This window comes from Acanthamoeba castellanii (assembly GCF_000313135.1).
Source record: "Acanthamoeba castellanii str. Neff unplaced genomic scaffold scf7180000084698, whole genome shotgun sequence".
Taxonomy (NCBI): Eukaryota; Discosea; order Longamoebia; family Acanthamoebidae; genus Acanthamoeba; species Acanthamoeba castellanii.
The window spans coordinates 107,941-125,610 of NW_004457373.1; the positions used below are offsets into that span (position 1 = coordinate 107,941).

The 17,670-nt window shown below is 60.2% G+C and overlaps 7 protein-coding genes across 7 annotated transcripts; 2 read left to right on the plus strand and 5 right to left on the minus strand.

Annotated features, from left to right (window-relative positions):
* Window positions 1–90: 90 nt before the first annotated feature.
* On the plus strand, window positions 91–1,699 carry ACA1_130560 (glucosyl hydrolase family protein; the record flags this gene model as incomplete). Its single annotated transcript, XM_004336826.1, has 7 exons — window positions 91–177; window positions 238–308; window positions 400–501; window positions 571–714; window positions 820–1,090; window positions 1,240–1,444; window positions 1,536–1,699. 7 exons carry the CDS (start codon window positions 91–93, stop codon window positions 1,697–1,699), a joined length of 1,044 nt encoding a protein of 347 aa, XP_004336874.1.
* Window positions 1,700–1,826: 127 nt separating this feature from the next.
* Window positions 1,827–4,823, minus strand: ACA1_130570 (F-box domain containing protein; the record flags this gene model as incomplete). Its single annotated transcript, XM_004336827.1, has 8 exons — window positions 1,827–1,966; window positions 2,039–3,200; window positions 3,282–3,443; window positions 3,543–3,761; window positions 3,870–4,074; window positions 4,182–4,371; window positions 4,465–4,577; window positions 4,660–4,823. The coding sequence occupies 8 exons, from the start codon at window positions 4,821–4,823 to the stop codon at window positions 1,827–1,829; spliced, it is 2,355 nt and encodes a 784-aa protein (XP_004336875.1).
* A 525-nt stretch (window positions 4,824–5,348) lies between these two features.
* ACA1_130580 (zinc finger, c2h2 type domain containing protein) lies at window positions 5,349–8,800 on the minus strand (the record flags this gene model as incomplete). Its single annotated transcript, XM_004336828.1, is given in 11 exon segments — window positions 5,349–5,419; window positions 5,437–5,544; window positions 5,704–6,118; window positions 6,216–6,399; window positions 6,481–6,641; window positions 6,755–6,813; window positions 6,847–6,994; window positions 7,067–7,324; window positions 7,396–7,809; window positions 7,897–8,529; window positions 8,630–8,800. The coding sequence occupies 11 exon segments, from the start codon at window positions 8,798–8,800 to the stop codon at window positions 5,349–5,351; spliced, it is 2,622 nt and encodes an 873-aa protein (XP_004336876.1).
* A 273-nt stretch (window positions 8,801–9,073) lies between these two features.
* On the minus strand, window positions 9,074–11,078 carry ACA1_130590 (fumarate hydratase, class II, putative; the record flags this gene model as incomplete). The annotated part of the gene is made up of 5 exons (XM_004336829.1): window positions 9,074–9,365; window positions 9,435–9,853; window positions 9,958–10,401; window positions 10,609–10,768; window positions 10,894–11,078. The coding sequence occupies 5 exons, from the start codon at window positions 11,076–11,078 to the stop codon at window positions 9,074–9,076; spliced, it is 1,500 nt and encodes a 499-aa protein (XP_004336877.1).
* A 410-nt stretch (window positions 11,079–11,488) lies between these two features.
* ACA1_130600 (uncharacterized protein) lies at window positions 11,489–13,177 on the minus strand (the record flags this gene model as incomplete). The annotated part of the gene is made up of 10 exons (XM_004336830.1): window positions 11,489–11,693; window positions 11,790–11,911; window positions 11,985–12,070; window positions 12,140–12,213; window positions 12,298–12,375; window positions 12,440–12,539; window positions 12,602–12,689; window positions 12,744–12,792; window positions 12,895–13,064; window positions 13,157–13,177. 10 exons carry the CDS (start codon window positions 13,175–13,177, stop codon window positions 11,489–11,491), a joined length of 993 nt encoding a protein of 330 aa, XP_004336878.1.
* A 334-nt stretch (window positions 13,178–13,511) lies between these two features.
* ACA1_130610 (Hypothetical protein) lies at window positions 13,512–14,343 on the plus strand (the record flags this gene model as incomplete). The annotated part of the gene is made up of 5 exons (XM_004336831.1): window positions 13,512–13,563; window positions 13,641–13,717; window positions 13,807–13,972; window positions 14,031–14,098; window positions 14,197–14,343. 5 exons carry the CDS (start codon window positions 13,512–13,514, stop codon window positions 14,341–14,343), a joined length of 510 nt encoding a protein of 169 aa, XP_004336879.1.
* A 450-nt stretch (window positions 14,344–14,793) lies between these two features.
* On the minus strand, window positions 14,794–17,072 carry ACA1_130620 (RhoGAP domain containing protein; the record flags this gene model as incomplete). The annotated part of the gene is made up of 8 exons (XM_004336832.1): window positions 14,794–14,854; window positions 14,949–15,022; window positions 15,134–15,311; window positions 15,386–15,563; window positions 15,721–15,880; window positions 15,979–16,521; window positions 16,604–16,721; window positions 16,876–17,072. 8 exons carry the CDS (start codon window positions 17,070–17,072, stop codon window positions 14,794–14,796), a joined length of 1,509 nt encoding a protein of 502 aa, XP_004336880.1.
* Between the last annotated feature and the right edge of the window lie 598 nt (window positions 17,073–17,670).

A 17,670-nucleotide genomic window follows, 5' to 3' on the forward strand; every position in this document is an offset into this window, starting at 1 on the left:
TGTAATCATACAACCGACCAATGGCAACACTGACCGCACCCGAAAGTGCGCAGCACACTTCTCTCCAACACCACCCTCTCTGCCCACCAAATGGCACGTCTTACCCTCTTCTTCGTGCTAGCGGCACTCCTCGCCTATTGTGCCGGATTGGCTGCCGCCGCCTCCTACTCCAACCCCGTACGCGCCCCACACTTATATCCATTTGTTTTTTTAACATAATAATAACTTATTATGCAGGTGTTGGTCCCGAACTCGCCGGACCCGGGCGTGGTCCACTACAACGGCCGCTACTACGCCGTCACCACCACGTACAGGCCATATATATTTTATAACAATTTATTCTATTTTTGTCAGTTTTTGTTTTCCATTATTTATTTTTATTAATTAATTACTTATCAGGAACGGAGCGGGCGAGCTCTTCCCCATCCATGTGTCGAGCGACCTCGTCAACTGGAAGCACATCGGCTACGTCTTCCCCGCCAAATCCCACACCAAGCCCCAGTACGTTGGACGCTCGTGTGCGGTCGTGTGCGGTGTTGCGTGCGTGCGCTGATTCGTGTTGTCGACCAGTTGGGCGGTGAGCGACTTCTGGGCGCCCGAGCTCCACATCGTCAAAGGCGTCATCCGCGTGTACTTCGTCGCCCGGGACACCACCGGCCTCCTCTGCGTCGGCGTCGCCACCTCCACCTCCTCCTCCCCTCTCGGTCCCTACAAGTACTCCTCCCCTCGTGCCGCGTGTGCGGTGTGTGCGATGACACTTGCGGTGTGTGTGCGGTGTGCTGACACACGCGTGTGCGTGTGCGTGTGCGGTCGACGCAGGGATCTGGGCCACCCGCTGGTGCGCAACGAGACGATCGGCTCGATCGACCCTACGCTCTACCAGCACGAGGTGCAGTCTGTCGACGCTGACGGCCGCGTCACGAGCCGCACCGAGCTGCTGCTCTACTGGAAGTCGGACGGCAACGCCATCGGCAAGCCCACCATCATCTGGGTCCAGCCCCTGACCGACGATGGCCTCGCGCTCGCCCCGCACACCCAGCAGAAGGAGCTCCTCCGCAACGACCTCCACTGGGAGGGCATCTGCATGCATGTGCCACCACTCTTCGTTCTTCGCTCTTCGCTCTTCTTTCGTTCTTCGTTCTTTGGGGGGGAGGTTGTTCGCTTTTCGTTCTTCGCTCTTCGTTCTTGGTGCTGATGATGATGATTGTGGCGCGCAGTGAGGGCCCGTGGGTGGTGAAGCGAGCCGGGTGGTACTACCTGTTCTACAGCGGCAACATGTACGACTCCCACGGACCGGACGGGACGTGCCTCTACTCGGTGGGCGTCGCCCGCAGCGCCTCGCCCACCGGCCCGTTCGTCAAGCGCGGCGACCCCATCCTCCACGCCTCCCTCCCCAACCGCTTCACCGGCCCCGGCCACTGCTCCGTCGTCCCCTTCCGCACTGGTACGTGCGTGTGCGGCGTGTGCGTGTGTGCGATGGTATGCGGCGTGTGCGACTGACATGTGTGCGCGCGTGCGGTGTGCGGTGTGCACAGCGTCGGGAGAGGAGAGCTGGTACATGGTGTACCACGCGTGGAGCGTGGGTGCGATCGCGGGCGGGAACCCGCGCCACATGCTCACGGACAAGGTCGAATGGGCGCACGGCTGGCCCTCGGTCTACAAGGGCTACCCCTCCTACACCGAACAACCCACGCCCTAAAACAAAAACAGCACGCGCCTCTTTTCGCCGCGTGCCGTGTGTGCGGTGTTGTCAGCGATGTGTTCGTTTCAAAAACGTTTTAGAAACAGAAAAGAAATGTGCACAAAGCCTTGAACAAGTTGTTTGTTCACTTGGCACGAACGCTCCAGGAATCGGAGGAGCGCAGTTCGCTGATGGAGCTCGGAGGAGGCGCGTTGGGCGCCTTGCTGACGTTGTTCTCCTTCTCCTTGTCTACGCTCTTGGTTCGTCGGCGGAACGAGATGCTCACTACACGTATCGAAACCAGAGAACTATCAGTATCATGACGAAATCGCACCACCGCACACACCGCACACGCACCTTCGTTCTTGGTGAATTGGACGCTGGGCTTGTGGCTGACCAGCTTGCGCAGGGTCCCGATCTTCTTGGGCTCGGCATCGACCGCGAATTCGCCCGAGGTCGAAGATGACCCACTCCGCTTCTCCTTCTTCTTTTCCTTCTTCTCTTTCTTCTCTTTCTTGCCGTCTTCGCTCTTTTCCCTCCGCTCGCGTCGCACGGAGCCCTCGCGCTGCTTCCCGGGCGTCTCGGTCGACTTTGTCGGTTTGCGGCGCCGGTCCTCGCCCAGCTTGGCCGCCCTTTCGTCCTCCGCATTCTCGTCTCTCTCCTTCTCTTTCTTCTTCGCCTTCGTTTTCTTCTTCTTCTCCACCGTCGCCGACATTGACGACGATGACGATGATGACGATGATGACGATGACGACGATGATGAAGACGCTGCAGGCGGGCTCAAGTCATCGTTGGAGGGCGACTTGATCTTCTGGCGGAGAGTCATCGGCTTCGTCGACGTGGTCGTCGTACTTGTGCTGGTGCTGAAGCCGATGGCCATCATCTCATCAGTCGACGATGAAGACGACTCTGACAGGCTCAACTTGCTCTTCTTCTTCTTGCGCTCCTTGGGCGGCGGCATCCTGCGCCGGTCCTCCGCGATCTTGCTCGACGACTCGACGTCAGCCATGCGCGTGGCGGCGGCCAGCGCGGCCTCGCGGTCCCGATCCCGCTCGCGCGACAGCCGGCGCACCATGGCCGCCGGGCCCTCCTCCTCCGCCACCCGCCTCAGCGCGTCCGAGCTCCGCGTCGCGCCTCCTCCCTTGACGCCGCCCACGAGGCTCATCGTGCTCGCGTTGCGGCGCAGGCCGCTGGGCGTGGCGGACGAGCCGTTGAGGTTGGCCCGCCGGGCGGCGGTGGGCGTGGACGAGCCGCTGGGCCTGGCGCTGGCGGCGCCATTGAACCTCCGCGCTGGGGTGGGCGAGGTGATGGTGCTGCCGCTGCCGGCGGGGTTGTTGTGGTTGCGACGCGAGGCGGCGGGCGAGGTTATGGTGCTGCCGCCACTGGCTGGGTTGGTGCGGCGCGAGGCGGCGGGGCTGAGCGGCGACGGCTGGCGATGCGACAGAGTGCGCGTGGGGGCGCCGACGCTGTTGACGCTACCGATCTGGCTTCCCGAGTTGATGCTGCTGCCGCTGAGCGTCTGAATGCCCAATAGGAGTTAAAAGAATGAAGAAAATGAAGAACGAAGAAGAAAACGAAAGAGAAGAGGGAGGGGGCTAACCCGCTGGTTCTGCAGGTGTAGGGCGCCGCTGCCGCTGCTGGCGAAGAGCTTGGACTTGCCCCGGGGCGTGGCGCAGACTGCGCACTGGATCTTGGTGCCGGCGTTGACAAACGTGCAAGCCGAGCAAGCCCACCCTGAGTTCTTCAACGCCTTCTCTCGCTCCTGCACCACCCAACACGCACACGACAGCACCACACGACACGACACACGTGTGTCAAGATGAGCATTGGGAGTAGTAGAGGGCGGTGGTAGTGGTCGTACGGCCATCTTCTCCTGGCGCTGGAGGATCTTCTTGCGGCGGCGGCCCAGGTCGCGCCGCACGACGTAGACCTCGACCTCGGCCAGGTCGAAGTCGCGCGGCTTGCCGCCGATGAAGTAGTGCTGGTTGCCGATCTCGGACATCGGATAGGGCGCCGTGTAGGTCGCGCCGAGCCGGCACCACGCCGATCTGCCGCGGCCGTCCGGGAATCCAAACACGCCCTGTACCGCACGCCGCGAAGGTCAGCGCGTGTCATTGCGCACACGCGGTGTGCGGGTGCGCGTGTGCGGTGTGCGGGTGAGCGTGTGCGGTGAATGCGAGTGCGGTACCAAGTCGTAGCCGTTGCCCCAGACAGGCCCATAGGAGCTGTTGGAGCTGCAGGCGCTGCGCGGGTCCTTGGTGGGAAACATGCGGCACGGCGGCTTGTCGACGTGATTGGTCATCGAGAAGATGAACGCGTCGGGGCTGTTCCGCAGCTCCGGATCCCTCGATCCCACGCTCCACGACTTTGGGTTGTAGCCTCCAAACACAAACCTGCCACACACAACACACGGCACGACACACGGCACACGGCACACGACACGCACGGCTCAGTGAGTTGTCTTGATTGCGGCGAGTGGGGGAGCGCGAGGGAGTAGTACCCTTTGGCGCTGACGCAGACGGTGATGGTGGCCCCGCGGTTGTCGCAGAGCTGGTGGAAGGCCGCGGGGTCGAAGCCGTCGCTGGTCGCGCGGAACTGGAGCTTCCACGACACGTCGCGATCGAGCCACTCCGTCGCCAGCAGCTTCCGGTGCTCCTCGCTCAGAATGCGCGTCTCCTTGAAGTGGAACGCTGCGCCGTCATCACCCATCAGCCGCCGTTGGTGTGCGGTGTGTGCGGTGGTGTGTGCAGTGGTGTGTGCGGTCGTGTGCGCGTGCGGTGTACCGTGAATGAGAAAGATCTCCTTCCAGGTGGTGGAAGCGTTCTCTTTGGACTGGAGGAGCGCCTCCATGTCGTGCCCGTCCCGCGCGCTGAGCTGCTCTTCACACAGCTCTTTCCTAGAAAGATCATAAATGCAAGTTGAACATGTTGTGTATATTTGTTAACATTAACAGATAAATAAAAGGAAGAGAAGGGTACCAGAGGGCTTCGTCGTTGGCGAGGTCGCGCCAGGAGCGGGAGACCATGGCGGAGCGGACCATGCCTCGCGGTTCCATGTGTTTGAGGATCAACAGACTCAGTTCCACGGGCAGGACCTGGAACGGGTCTATCCTCTTCACCATCGTGGTGGCCTGGTACGTCATCCTTTCCTTTCGTACAGGAGATGCGGTTGTTTCTTGTAGAAGGAGGAGCGCTCTCAGTTCCTCACTTCCACGCAGGTCGTGCTTGTGTGCTGTTGCTGTTGGATTTTTAGGTCCCTCTTCTTTCTTGAAAGGTTGGCAGAGTTGGTGGTGGTCTTGTCTTGCTTGTATCCAACTTGCAGCACTCAATAAAAGATAAACAATACACAGCACAAGCCCAAGGTCTTCGGTCCGTTTTGGTGGTGACCACCGCAACGAGCACCCCCCTAATGTCCGCCCAGACGAGGGGTGAGGCCCTACGTTCTGGCGATGCCGCGGAATTTCAGTCGACATTTCATCCTGATACCCTGTTTGGGAGTGTGGGCGTCCCACCAGTGACATACCAAGCATTCTACAGCAGACCTGCAGAATGGCCCTTTTGGTGATCATACTTCAGTGGTTTTAGTAGGTGGTCTGCATCTAGCTTGTTCGAATTGGTGGTTTATTATGGGTTGCCTCCTCCTCTCCGCTCTCTCATCGGTCCGCCCACTACACGCAACGCAAAGACTTCATTTGCTGCCGCGGCTCCTTCTTCTCTTCCTGCCTCAGCGCACGCAGGCCTGTAGAGTGAGGGTACCCTGAGAGGCCTCTCGCGAGACAAACCGACAGCGACGCGGCCGCAGTAGCGACGCTACACGGGCGGGCAGGTGGTGGGTGGTGTCCGCCGAGACCTCGAGCCATCGCGCTGACGAGAGAAAGAGAGAAGAAGAGCGAAAGAGAGAAGAGAGAAGAGAGGAGAGAGGAGAGAACCGAGGAAGGGACTACGCGGACGCTCGAGAACCTTCAGCGGAGGAGAAGGAGGGGGTGGGGGTGGTATCATTAGCATTATTTTCTCGTGAGGCACCCTCCTCTCCTTCCGGCTCCTTCTTGACCCAGAACTGCTGAGAAGACGAGGCGCCGTTCGTCGTCGTCGTCGATGAGTCGGCGTTCGTTGATGCCGAGGTGGTGGCGGCAGCTTCTTGCTCTTGCTGCTGCTGCTGGGCCTGCTGGGCCTGCTGGGTCATGGCCGCGGCCTGCTCGTAGCACTTCTGGTGGAAGAGCTGGCCCGTGCCCTCGACCTTGACGGCGCCCCTGTACATCCACTCCTCCAGGTCGTTCTCCCAGAACTGATCGAACTTCTCGCCGCAGATCCCGCAGTGCGTCTGCGACTCGTCGGCGATGACATTCATCACGGGCGTTTCCGCGGCCTCCTGCGTCGCAGCCTCGTTGAAGAAGGGCATGGCGGGCTTCTCCGCGACATCGATTCCCGTGGCCCATTCCTACACGACACACACACACGACACACACACACGAGCCACACGTAACGACAGAGTTTAGTTGAGTCACGGCCGCAGTGAAGAGATTGGGGCCACGTACGTCGGCGGTGGTGAACCAGAGGCGAGACACGGCCTTCTTGGTCTTCTGCTTCTCCTTCTTGTTCATGGCAAAGTGCCAATCGAGATGCTTGGCCATCTTGTCCTTGTCGTTGAAACGCAGCCCGCAGGTACCGCACTGCAGCTCGAAGTCAGCGTAGAGCTTGTTCACCTGCACGTTCTCCGTACTGGACGAGACGAGAGAAGTGAAAGCAAAGTGTGAGTGTCGTCGTGTTTGCTGCGCGCAAAACGGGAAGGGCGAAACGCACGCCAAGTCGAGTCGGCGATGAGTGGCCGGAGGCGCGGCGTCGAAACCGCCGGCGCCGGGCATGCCGTGGTAGGGTCCTCTCCCCGCCATGCCAGCGGCGGCACTCATGGGCATACCGGGCATCCCGCCCTGTGGCGGATAGCCCGCGGGCATTCCTCCCATCTGCTGGCGCACGGCGCACACGACGCGCAACACATACGACAAAGGCGGTGACGGGTCAGTGGTGCGCGATTTCTCGCTGCCGCGCGGAGTGAGCCGTAAGGAGGAGAGCGTACGGGAGGCATGCCGGGCTGGCTGGGCATCATGCCGGGCATGGCGGGCTGCTGGGCCATCCCTATAGGCGCCCCCATGGCAGGCGCGGGCATACCGGGAGCGGCGGCGGCCGGCATCCCCGCGGCGGGACCGCCTATCATGCCCATGTTCATGAGGTTCTTGAGGAGATCCTCGGTCGGCATCGCCATAGCCGGCGCAGGCGGGGCCAGGCCTGGAATCCCAGCCGGGGCCGTAGCTGGAGCCTGTGTCGTGTGCCACATGTGTGAGCCAGCATGCCACATGTGTCGTGTGTCGTGTCGTGTAGGAATGGTTACCTGTAGCGGCGCATATGGGGCAGGAGCGGCGGCGGCGGCGAAGGCTCCTGCGCCGGGAAGGCCCATGGGCTGCGAAGACGGCGGCGAGAGGGTGGTGGCGGGTGGAATGACGGAGGCGAGCGTGCCCTGCAGGAGCGAGAGAATGGTCTCGCGGGCCTGCTGGCCTTGTCCGAGGCCCTGCAGGTTCTGCACCAGGTTAGGCGCGGCGAGGCCAGCCTGCGCCGGGGCGGCCATGGGAAATGGTTGGCCGGGCTGCGTCTGCATATGTCACACGGCGGTCAGCGCCTGGCGCGTCACATCAAAGTCCACTTTTCAACGAATTCGCATACCAAAATCTGGGTGGCCTGTTGCTGGAGAGCGCGCAGCTGGCCCAGCTGCCGCATGACCTCGCTGTGGTCCACGTTGGGCTGTCCCAGCTGGGTCTGCAGTCGCTGCTCGAGCTGCTGCATGAGGACCTGGGCTTCGGCCAAAATGACCTGATGACCTCCGCCCGGCGGCGGTGCTGTGGGCTGCGGCATCGCCACGGGAGCCGCCACCTGCGGCGGCATCGCCCCATAGCCACCACCACCGCCCGTCATACCGGGCAACGGGTTGTAGTCGCTCCTCGGGGCCACCGGCGGCATGGCGTGGTGGTGTGGCGGGGCAGGGTGCGGGTGCGCGCCGGGCCGTCGCGGGTCGTCGGGCCTGCCTCCGCCGCCGAACCGGCCACCGGCGTCCGATGGTCGTGGTCGATAGGCACCTCGCTGCAGAGCGCGATTGATTGAGAGAGAGGAAACGAAAAAGTGAGCTTACACGAAGCGCTGGGCGGCCAGGGCAACGAATGAAGGTACCCCTTCGGGTTCGCCGCGATGCGGTCGGTCGTAGTCGCGGCCGCCGGCGGTGTGCCCGAGGATCTCGTTGATGCGGTCCGGCGGACTGCGGCGTGCGGACTTGTAGCTGCTGCCGCCGCCGCCGCCCGAGGTTCCGTAGCGAGGTGGTGATCGGGGTCGCTTGCGCGGGGGAGAGCGCGCGCCGTGGTCGCGACGGTGTGATGAGGAGGCAGAGGAGGAAGGCGGGGGAGAGATGGAGTGGCGCGGAGGCGGCGGGCTGCGGCGTGATGACGACGGGCCACCGCCGGGGCGTCGGTCAGCTCCGCCCTGCAGCTTGGCCAGGTAGGCGGGATTGATGTGAATGCCTCGGCCGGGACCAGAGGCAGCGCCGGCGGATGGCGCGGCGCCGGCCGCCGATGCGGGAGCGGCGCTGGGGAGAGCGGCCGATGGTATTCGCTCATGGATGAGCTGGACCTTGCGGGGCCACAGGGCGACCCAGGTGGCGAGCAGTCGGCGCATGGAGGCCCGCGTGGGCTCGTCGACGGCGTCGTAGGTGGTGCGGAAGATGGAGACGATGTTGCGCTGAAATAAGTCGTGGTAGACGCCACCGATGTTCTTCACGATTGAGTCCAAGAGATAGATGGACGGCAGCTTCTGTTCTGGAGGAGCCTAATGGATAAACAAAGTAGAAACATTAAGGCCAGCGAAATCAAAAATGAGGAGAAGTGTTAAGCAGGGGAGGGAGGCAAATTACATTAAACAATCGCTTCTCGACAAGTTCCACAATGTGCTCGGCCGCGTGCATGTTTTCGCCCGCGATGATGGTCAGATTATTGATGAGCGGCTTCGAATTGAAGGTCAACTCTTGCAGTGCGCTCTCGTATTCCGACGCCAGCTCGCTCACGGCAGACGCACCACGATGCATGATGTGCTTCTCTAGTGCGAGAGGGGAGGGAATTTATTGGAGTGTAGAGAGGGGGAGCGGAACAACAAATGCAAGCCTAATTCGTCGCCAATTAGCGCCGACGTCTACTAGCCTTGCAATTGCACGCCGCTGGGAATCGTCAGATCGTCGATGTGCAGCCTTCAAACGATCGAGAAATAGAACGTAGCAACTGCTCGGAGGAAAATGACAGGAAAAGTTTGAAGATGACGTGGCATCCCCGCGGTTTGTACAAGAAGAGCAGTATAGCCTCGCTCACTCGGGGCCGAGCATGTGCTCCGGTCGCACCCACTTGTCGAATTCTTCGGAGGTGAGCAAGCCCAGCGACAGGCAGGCCTCCTTGAGGGTGGTGCCCTCCTTGTGGGCCTTCTTGGCGGCCTTGGCCGAGTTGTCGTAGCCGATGTGCGGGTTGAGGGCCGTCACAAGCATGAGCGACTCGTTGAGCAGCTGCCCGATCCTCTTCTCGTTGGCCTGGATGCCCACCACGCAGTGCTCCGTGAACGAGAGCGACGCATCGGCGATCAATCGAATCGAATGCAGCACATTCCTATCATTACAACACATGAGTTGAGTGACAGGTGCGGTGTGCGGTATTGATGTGCTGGCAGGAGGTTACCTGATGATCACCGGCTTGAAGACGTTGAGCTCGAAGTTACCCGAAGCGCCGGCGATGGAAACGGCGGTCTGGTTGCCCATCACCTGAGCGCACACCATCGTCACCGCCTCGCACTGCGTCGGGTTCACCTTGCCCGGCATGATCGACGAGCCGGGCTCGTTCTCGGGCAGCAGCAGCTCGCCGAGACCGCAGCGCGGGCCAGAGCCCAGCAGGCGGATGTCGTTGGCGATCTTCATGAGGGACACGGCCACGGTGTTGAGGGCGCCGTGGAGCTCTACCATGGCGTCGTGGGTCGCCAGCGCCTCGAACTTGTTGGGCGCGGTGACGAACGGCAGGCCCGTCGCCTCGGCGATCTCGTTGGCGATCCGCTCGGCAAAGCCCTTCGGCGTGTTGAGTCCCGTGCCCACAGCCGTTCCTCCCTGGCATCGCGCACACACCGTTCAACCCGTAAGAAACCATGACACCCGTGTGCGTGTGCGTGTGTGCGTGTTCGTGTGCGTGTGCGTGTGCGTGTGCTACAAACCTGAGCGAGTTCGTAGACGTTGACGAGGGCGTCCTTGACGCGCACGATGCCCTTGTGGATCTGGTGGGCGTAGGCCGAGAATTCGTTGCCCAGGGTGAGCGGCGTGGCGTCCTGGAGGTGCGTCCGGCCGATCTTGATCACGTGCGCGAACTCGGTGGCCTTGTCGGTGAGCGCATCGCGCAGGGTGGCGAGGTTGGGCAGCAGCAGGTTGTGGACCTGCATGGCCGCCGCGACGTGCATGGCCGTGGGGAAGGTGTCGTTGGACGACTGGCTCATGTTGACGTGGTCGTTGGGGTGCACGGGCGTCTTGCTGCCCAGCTGGCCGCCCAGCAGCTCGATCGCGCGGTTGGAGATGACCTCGTTCACGTTCATGTTGGTCTGCGTGCCCGAGCCCGTCTGCCACACCACCAGCGGGAAGTGATCGTCCAGTTTTCCACTTATCACCTGTGTGTCGTGTGTCGTGTGTCGTGTGTCGTGTGTCGTGTGTCGTGTGTCGTGTGTCGTGTGTCGTGTGTCGTGTGTCGTGTGTCGTGTGTCGTGTGTCGTGTGTCGTGTGTCGTGTGTCGTGTTGTGGCGAGTCGTGTCGTGTCGTTGGTCGTGTCGTGTCGTTAGTCACTTATGATCGAAGAGCGGTGAGGAGAGGGCTCGAACCTCTTCGGCGGCCTGAACCATGACTTTGCCGAGCTTGGGGTCGAGGCCGTGGCACTCGAGGTTGACCTTGGCCGCGGCGGCCTTCACGATTCCCATGGCGTGCACCACCGGCAGCGGCATCCTGTCCGGCACACCGCCGATCTTGAAGTTCTGCAGCGACCTGCCGAGGCGTACAAATATAAAATATATTTATAAATAATAATAGCACAGACCTTCAAAAAAGAAAAAGAAAAAAAGAAAAAAAGAATAAAGAATACAGAACAGCGTAAAGAACAGAAGGTGCACCTTTGGGTTTGGGCGCCCCAGTACTTGTCGGCGGGCACCTTGATCTCGCCGAAGGTGTCGCGCTCAGTGCGGTAGAGGGGGTGGTTGTCCTGTGCCACGGCCGCGGCGGTGGTCATCAGCGCACGCCTCCACAGCGACGTGGCGGGCGATGCAGGCATCTCGTTGGTGACTTCGCTGCTCAGCATTTTACCGTAAAATGGTGATGAAATCGATCTGACGTTGCGAATGGGGTGGAGTTGACGCAGGGTGGTGATCGATTGACGATGAGTGGTGGTCGTGCGAGTCGAGCAACCGCGCGAGAACGAAGCGTTCGAAGATGCCGAACTGTGGCGAAAGATGGCTGCTGCCGCGGTGGTGGGTGTCGGCGAAGGGCGAAGGCAAAATGTTCGTTTCATGAAGAAGAAGCAGCTTTGTGGGGCGTGAGGTGTGGTTGGTGCACCGGTGGGGCTGTGTTGTGGACCTTTGGGCTGCCTCGTACTTCTGCCGACGCTGTCCGACACGCCTCTCCCATTTCTCGCCGAAAACTCGCTGGCTTTTCATCTTTTATAACCGTTGCATGGGAACAAGTGAGCACCGGCTGCAGTTGCAGAAGACGTCAATCGACGGTAGTGGTCTTCCATGCGGCCCACTCCTCTCTGGGGAGGATGAAGGACGACGCGTCCTTGTGTCCTCCGCCGCCGTAGCACTTGGCAATGACTGTGGTGTCCTCATCGTGCACCGCTCGCAGCGACACCTTGTAGTTCTTGTCCCCATCCACCACGCTCTTGCCCTTCTCCTCGTAGCATATCGCCCCGATGCCCCTGAGTCATACGGCTGACGTGTCAGCGCCTAACCAGCACCATCGGTGTGTCGTGTGTCGTGTGTGTGTGTGTGTGGGTGGGTGTGTCGTGTGTTACCTCAGGCCGGCCGCGGCACTCATACACGCAAGCTGGTGGCCCATCTCCGATCGCAGCTGTGGCGACTTGGTGAGCACAGCCAGGCAGCTCCCAAAGTCGTGGCCGCTCCCGCCCAGCTTGATCTGTTGTCATGGATGAGCGGTGGAATTGTGGAGAGAACTAACTCGCAGCCGAACGGAGAAGAGGAGTGCGCACGGGAAAGCTTCGAGCAAGGTTGTCGGCGATTACGCGATTGACTCGCACGAGCTCGTCGCTGCCTTTTTCGATGAGCGCGTCTGCATCTGCACTCGAGAGGGCCAGTGGTGTTAGCAAACAGTGACGTGCGTTTCCAAACCGGCCAGGCAGTGTACCCAACAGTTGCAGCTGGAGGAAGAGGGACTTGTTTCGCGTGATGTTGAACTCTATACTCTTCGCACCTAGCCCACTGCGCACATGCGACGTTGGGATGCGATAATAACATGTTAGTATGGTACAAGAAATTCGATCATTTACAGCGTCAGGAGAGTACCTGGCAAACTCTGCCGACTGGGGAAGAGCCCTCTGCCTGAGATCGCCATCTTCGACGTAGGCGTAGACCCGCTCGATCCTGTTTGTTCATCTTCTCCAATGAGCGTGTGTGGTTGTTGCGCGCGTCAATTGTGAGGGCTCACCTGGCCCGGTCGGCTTCGTTGGCGATGAGCGTCTGGTCCTGGGAGAAGTACTCGTAGGCGATCACGGCACCCGACTTCTCCTTGATCAGCTGGTAGTCAACTGCGCAGCGTGGAGTGAGGTTCGCGAGTGAGGCGCGTTCTGGTCGAAGCAGAAGCGCGTACAGTTGTGCGGGAGGCTGTCTTCGCTCTTCCACTTTTCCAGCAGCTCGAAGGCCGTGTCGTGGTGGTCCAGCAGGGTGATGTGCCTCACCTGGGCAGCCCAGATGAGACCACTTCCACGTCATAGCGGTTTCTTACTGTGTACCTTGCTGGCGAGGCGACGGATGAGGTCGGGACGGCCCACGTAGTCCAAACTGCGATCCTTGCCACGTCAGTGCGCCATCCTCGCACACGCACACCGCACACGCACACCGCGCACAGCACACCACACACTCGCTTTGTTCTTCTACACGTACAGGAAAACGTGGGCGTCGGGGGTGAAGGCGGGGTTGTCCTCGACGCGTAGAGGATGGGAGGTGCTGTGCGGCACGAAGCTCACGTCCACCAGCGGATCCTTGTGGAACCGCAGGTACGCCGCCAGCGCCGCAAACGCGCCTGCGGGGTGTAGAAGATGGACTTCACTTAACTTCCTGTGTGAAGATGATCAGAAGGAGCCCCAGGCATCAAAGGGGGGAGACAGGCACCATCTGGGCACGGGCAATGGTAAACCACCCGCACCACCTTCCCTTCCTTCTCCATCTAAACAAATTATATTGTTTTTTCATTTTGCTTTTATTTTTCGTTTTTTTACAATTTTTATTTCTTTTATTTATCATAGCACCATGAACAAGCTGCAACTGCTGGGTTGGTTCCCTCCCCTCCCTTTTCTCTTGGACACGTCGAGCACTCACCGGTTGTTATCGCAGACTCCCTGTTTGGTGCGCCGGAGGGGGAGGAGGGTGGTCAGGTGGTGGACGTGAGCTGGCCGCTGGAGGCCGGGGTGACGGCCTTCAAGGACGCCCCCGAGCGCGCCTACACGGTCGACCGCTTCCGCGACTGGCCCAAGGACCACGCGCGCGAGTCGCGCTTCACCATGTGCCTCCACACCGGCACCCACATCGACGCCCCCGCACACTTCCTCGAAGGTGCTCCACATCGACACGACACGACACGACACATGACACACTCACGACACTTACGGACTGGTGTGCGTGTGCGGCAGATGGCCACTCGATCGAGAAGACGTCGCTGACGCAGCTCGCGGGCAGGTGCTGCGTGCTTGACTTGACCCAGATCGAGGTAGCGTGGTCCTTCACAAGAATGGCCATTCGCTGGCTAAGCCTGCGTGTGGTGATGTGTGTTGTGTGCGGTGGTGCGTGGCGAAATAGGGGGACGCGATCACGCGCGAGGCGTTGGAGCAGCACGAGGCGGTCATAGAGAAGGGCGTCATCGTGATGCTCAAGACCGCCAACAGCGCGCTGAGCACGACGGCGCCGTTCAACCCCAAGTTCGTGTTCCTCCACATCTCCGGTGCCGAATACCTGCGCGAGAGAGGTCTGTTCTCATCCTTTCCAAACGTGAACGTTCGAAATGCTAACATTTCTGCACCCAGGCATCAAGGCCGTCGGCGTTGATTACCTGGGCATCGAGCGTGATCAGCCTGACCACGTCACGCACAAGGTCCAGCACACCACTCACACACCACACGCACTCATGGCACACGACACCACACGCGACACACAGTGCGTGGCTAACGTTGCTGTATTGTTGAGGTACAGACTCTGCTGGGCAGCCAGATTCCGATCGTGGAGGGCCTGCGCCTTGGGCACGTCGACTGTGGGAGGTCCTATTACTTCGTGTGCCTCCCGCTGGCCATCCAGGGACTTGAGGCCGCCCCTGCCCGTGCTGTGCTCTTGCCCCTCTAGACGAAGGCGATGGGCGCCATCAGACGGAATGCAACAGTTGATCTCATCGATAGACCAAACACGAGGGTGGATTTGAGTGACAACGAACGAAGAAAAAGAGGATACAGCGCGGGGGATGTTGTTAGTGAGCGACATGACAGTCAAGAAGCAAAAAGGAGGATACGGCACGGTGGATTCCCGGGTGGTCGCCCACCCCAGTACTAACACCGCCTGGCGCAGCTTAACTTCGCTGTTCGGATGGGAAGCGGTGCTTTCTGCGCAGTATGGCCGTATCCATCAGCCACCAGGTTCTGCGCCCTTCTGCACCAGTCATTCATTGCTGAGTACGTCTGCCAGTCGCGCAGGAGAGCCTGACTCTTTTGGCGGTTGCGATCAAGGCTTTGCCGCCTCACACACGCGTGGGTGGGCGAAGAGACGGTGGTTTTTATTGGGGGGGGCTGAGCTGCTATGCTAGTCCGAGAGCGCGAGATAGGTGGAGAAGAGCTGCCTCACGAACGACGCCTCATACGCACTGCGCAGCCACACACGACACAACACGCCGTCATGAGTGTTGGGGATGAAGAGTTGGATGGTGAAGGCTAGGCGGGACGGGCAGAAGAATGTACCTGTTGAGGAAGAGCGCGGAGGGGTCTTGGCTGCGCAGGAAAACAGGCTGGAACACCATCGCCAGGCTGCTCAACTGGTTAAAGAACGAAAGAGAAGAACGAAGATAGAAAAGAACGAAGAGGTGAGTCTATGCGCTCCTCGGTAGAAGAGAAGGAACAGGAGATTGGGAAAGAGGGGGGAGTACGGGCATGGCGGTCTTCTCGATGGTGTGCGGCTTGGCGAGCTCCTTGATGAAGTCCAGAAGGTCGAAGATCACGCTCTTATTGAGTTCGGGGAGGCGGGCCACCAGCTTGAACTCCTCCTTGGAGCTCTCGCCGCGATTGCCCAGACCTCGCCGGGTGGCGATCTCGATGCACGCGTCACTGCGGTGTGCGTCAGTACGCGTGCGTGTGCGTGTGCGTGTGCGTGTGCGTGTGCGTGTGCGTGCGCATCGTACTAGTGAGCAAAGGGAATGAGGGGTTCGGGCAGTTCGGCGAGCCAGGCGATCAAGACGGAGGCCACCACAAAAGAGTCAGTGGTGGTCAGCACGAACTCGCCGCGGTCGAGTCGCTCCTTGGTCCTGCTCACCTCATCCGCATCGCCCGGCACTCGGAACACCCCGTGTCTCTCATTTCCTGTTACGATGTGCGTGCGTGTGCCGTGGTGCGTGTGCGTGTGCGTGTGCGATGTGGTGTGTGCGGTGTGTGCGGTGTGCGTGTGTGTCGCGCAGTGTAAGAGAGTATGGCGACGATGTGGGAAAGGAGTGAGCAGCCCAGGTGGGAGTGAACGAACCATGGAAGCGCACGAATGCGTCGATGAGAAAGGCGATGACCAGGCGGGTCACGAGGAGCGGATCATCGCCCACCGGTTGGGTCGCAGTCGTGGACACTCCGGTGGTCGGCTTGCGTCGCACCTCCACGCGCGAAATCGTTCCAGATCGTGACAACGCATTCTGTTGCAACCCCATCATAAGCCTCCACACCGCACAACATGGCATGCACACACACCACCGCACACGCACACGACACGCATGGAAACGGGGCTGAAAACCTCGCGATCGCTGGCGGGAGAGATCTGGCCTGGATCTGTGCCAGATGAGGCCGACCGCGCTCGTCGCAGGGCCACCGGACTCGAGTGGCTGAAGGGCTTGCCGGCGGCGGAGCTTGTAGTGGTGGCGGTGGTGACCTGCACCACGCCGGCCAGGTCATCGGCCGACTTGGTGGCCTTGCGCGCCGCCGCGTATCGCAAGACGACCGAACCTGGCGCGACGTCAGCTTCCCTCTCCTTTTCTTTCTGTTTCTCTTCCTTTTTCCTGGTCTTCTCTTCCTCTTTCCTCTTTCGCTTCTCCTCCCGCTCGAGGTTCTTGCTGTCCTTGCGCACCTTGACCAGCTTCTCCCTCTCCTCCTTGCTGCTGCTGCTGCCATTACTCGACTTCTTTCGTTCTTTCTTCTCTTTTTTCTCCTTCTTCGTTCTTTTTCGTTGTTTGTCGTCTTCGTTTTCTTGTTGCTCCTCCACCTTCTCCCGGATGGCCCGTTCCCTCGCCGTCAGCGTGTAGTCTCCGGACCTGGTTCGTGTTTTGGGTGTTGGCAGCGTCTTCGTGCGTGTGCGTGTGCGTGTGCGGTGTGGTGTGTGTGTCGTGCGTGCTGCGATTACAGAGCAGCTGGCTGCAGTATACCTTGGCCTCGACTTTGGGTTCGGAGTCGACGGCAATCGTGGCGGGGCGTGGAGGTGTGGCGCCGCCCCGGGTCGTCGCGGCCAACGGAGGTGCCGCAAAGTGGTGCGCCTGCCGCTTCCTGAAGTCGGAGGTACAATTAAACAAACAAATAAATAACGCAAAATAACAATGTGCCTATAATTGTTATAGAGAAAAATATGAAGAAGTGCCGCGCAAGAGCGAGTTAACTCACCACGTCATGCTACGAGAAGGAAAGGGTGAGGAGGTAGTACCGTCGCCACGAGCTGAGCTGGTGCGGACCCACCATCGAACCACCACCTTCTTCGCCGTCGGCTTGGCTCTCAGCCTTCTCGGCGTCGTTGCCGCGCTGCTGCCGGACCTCCATTTCTTCGAGCATGCTGGTCAGCTCTGCCCACTGCGTCGTCGTCTCCGCTCGGGCCGAAGAGCTGTGCGCAGCAGCCTCCATCATCCTCTTCTTTTTTCTTGTATTGCGGGGTGGTGGGTTGCTTTGTCCTGCGCTTGTCCTGCACTTCTTCTTTTAGTTTGTCGACGATTTGATCGAATTGCTATCAAAATTAAATATCAAAATGATTCCAGATATTGTCTGCAACAATTCCACTTCAAACGGATCTGTGAAAGGATTAGGCCAACAGACATTTGTTCGCATTGATTGTTGGTACCTGCCCCCCTTGGTGGGGCCAGCAACGTTGCGACCATGAACTCGGCCTTCTTCCCCTCGTCTCCCTCTTCAACCTCGTATTCCAATCCTCCCGAGATGACAATTTGCTCAGATCTGGGCGAAGACATCGACCTAATGGAGGTGCAGCAACAGCAGATTCTCGACGACACCTCTTCTTCCTCCTCCTCAGCACCTCCTCGCGCGTCGCTGAAGAGAAAGGAATGGAGCAGCATGGAAGAACAGGGGCTCGATGAATTCAATGCGCACAAGGGGATGCGAAAGCGGCGGGTCTTCGAGATGGGCGAGGAGAGGAGGCGCAGGGCAGCGCCGCTATGGCGCTCGTTGGGAGATGCCCACGATCATGTCTTCGGGCTCGACCACATCAGCT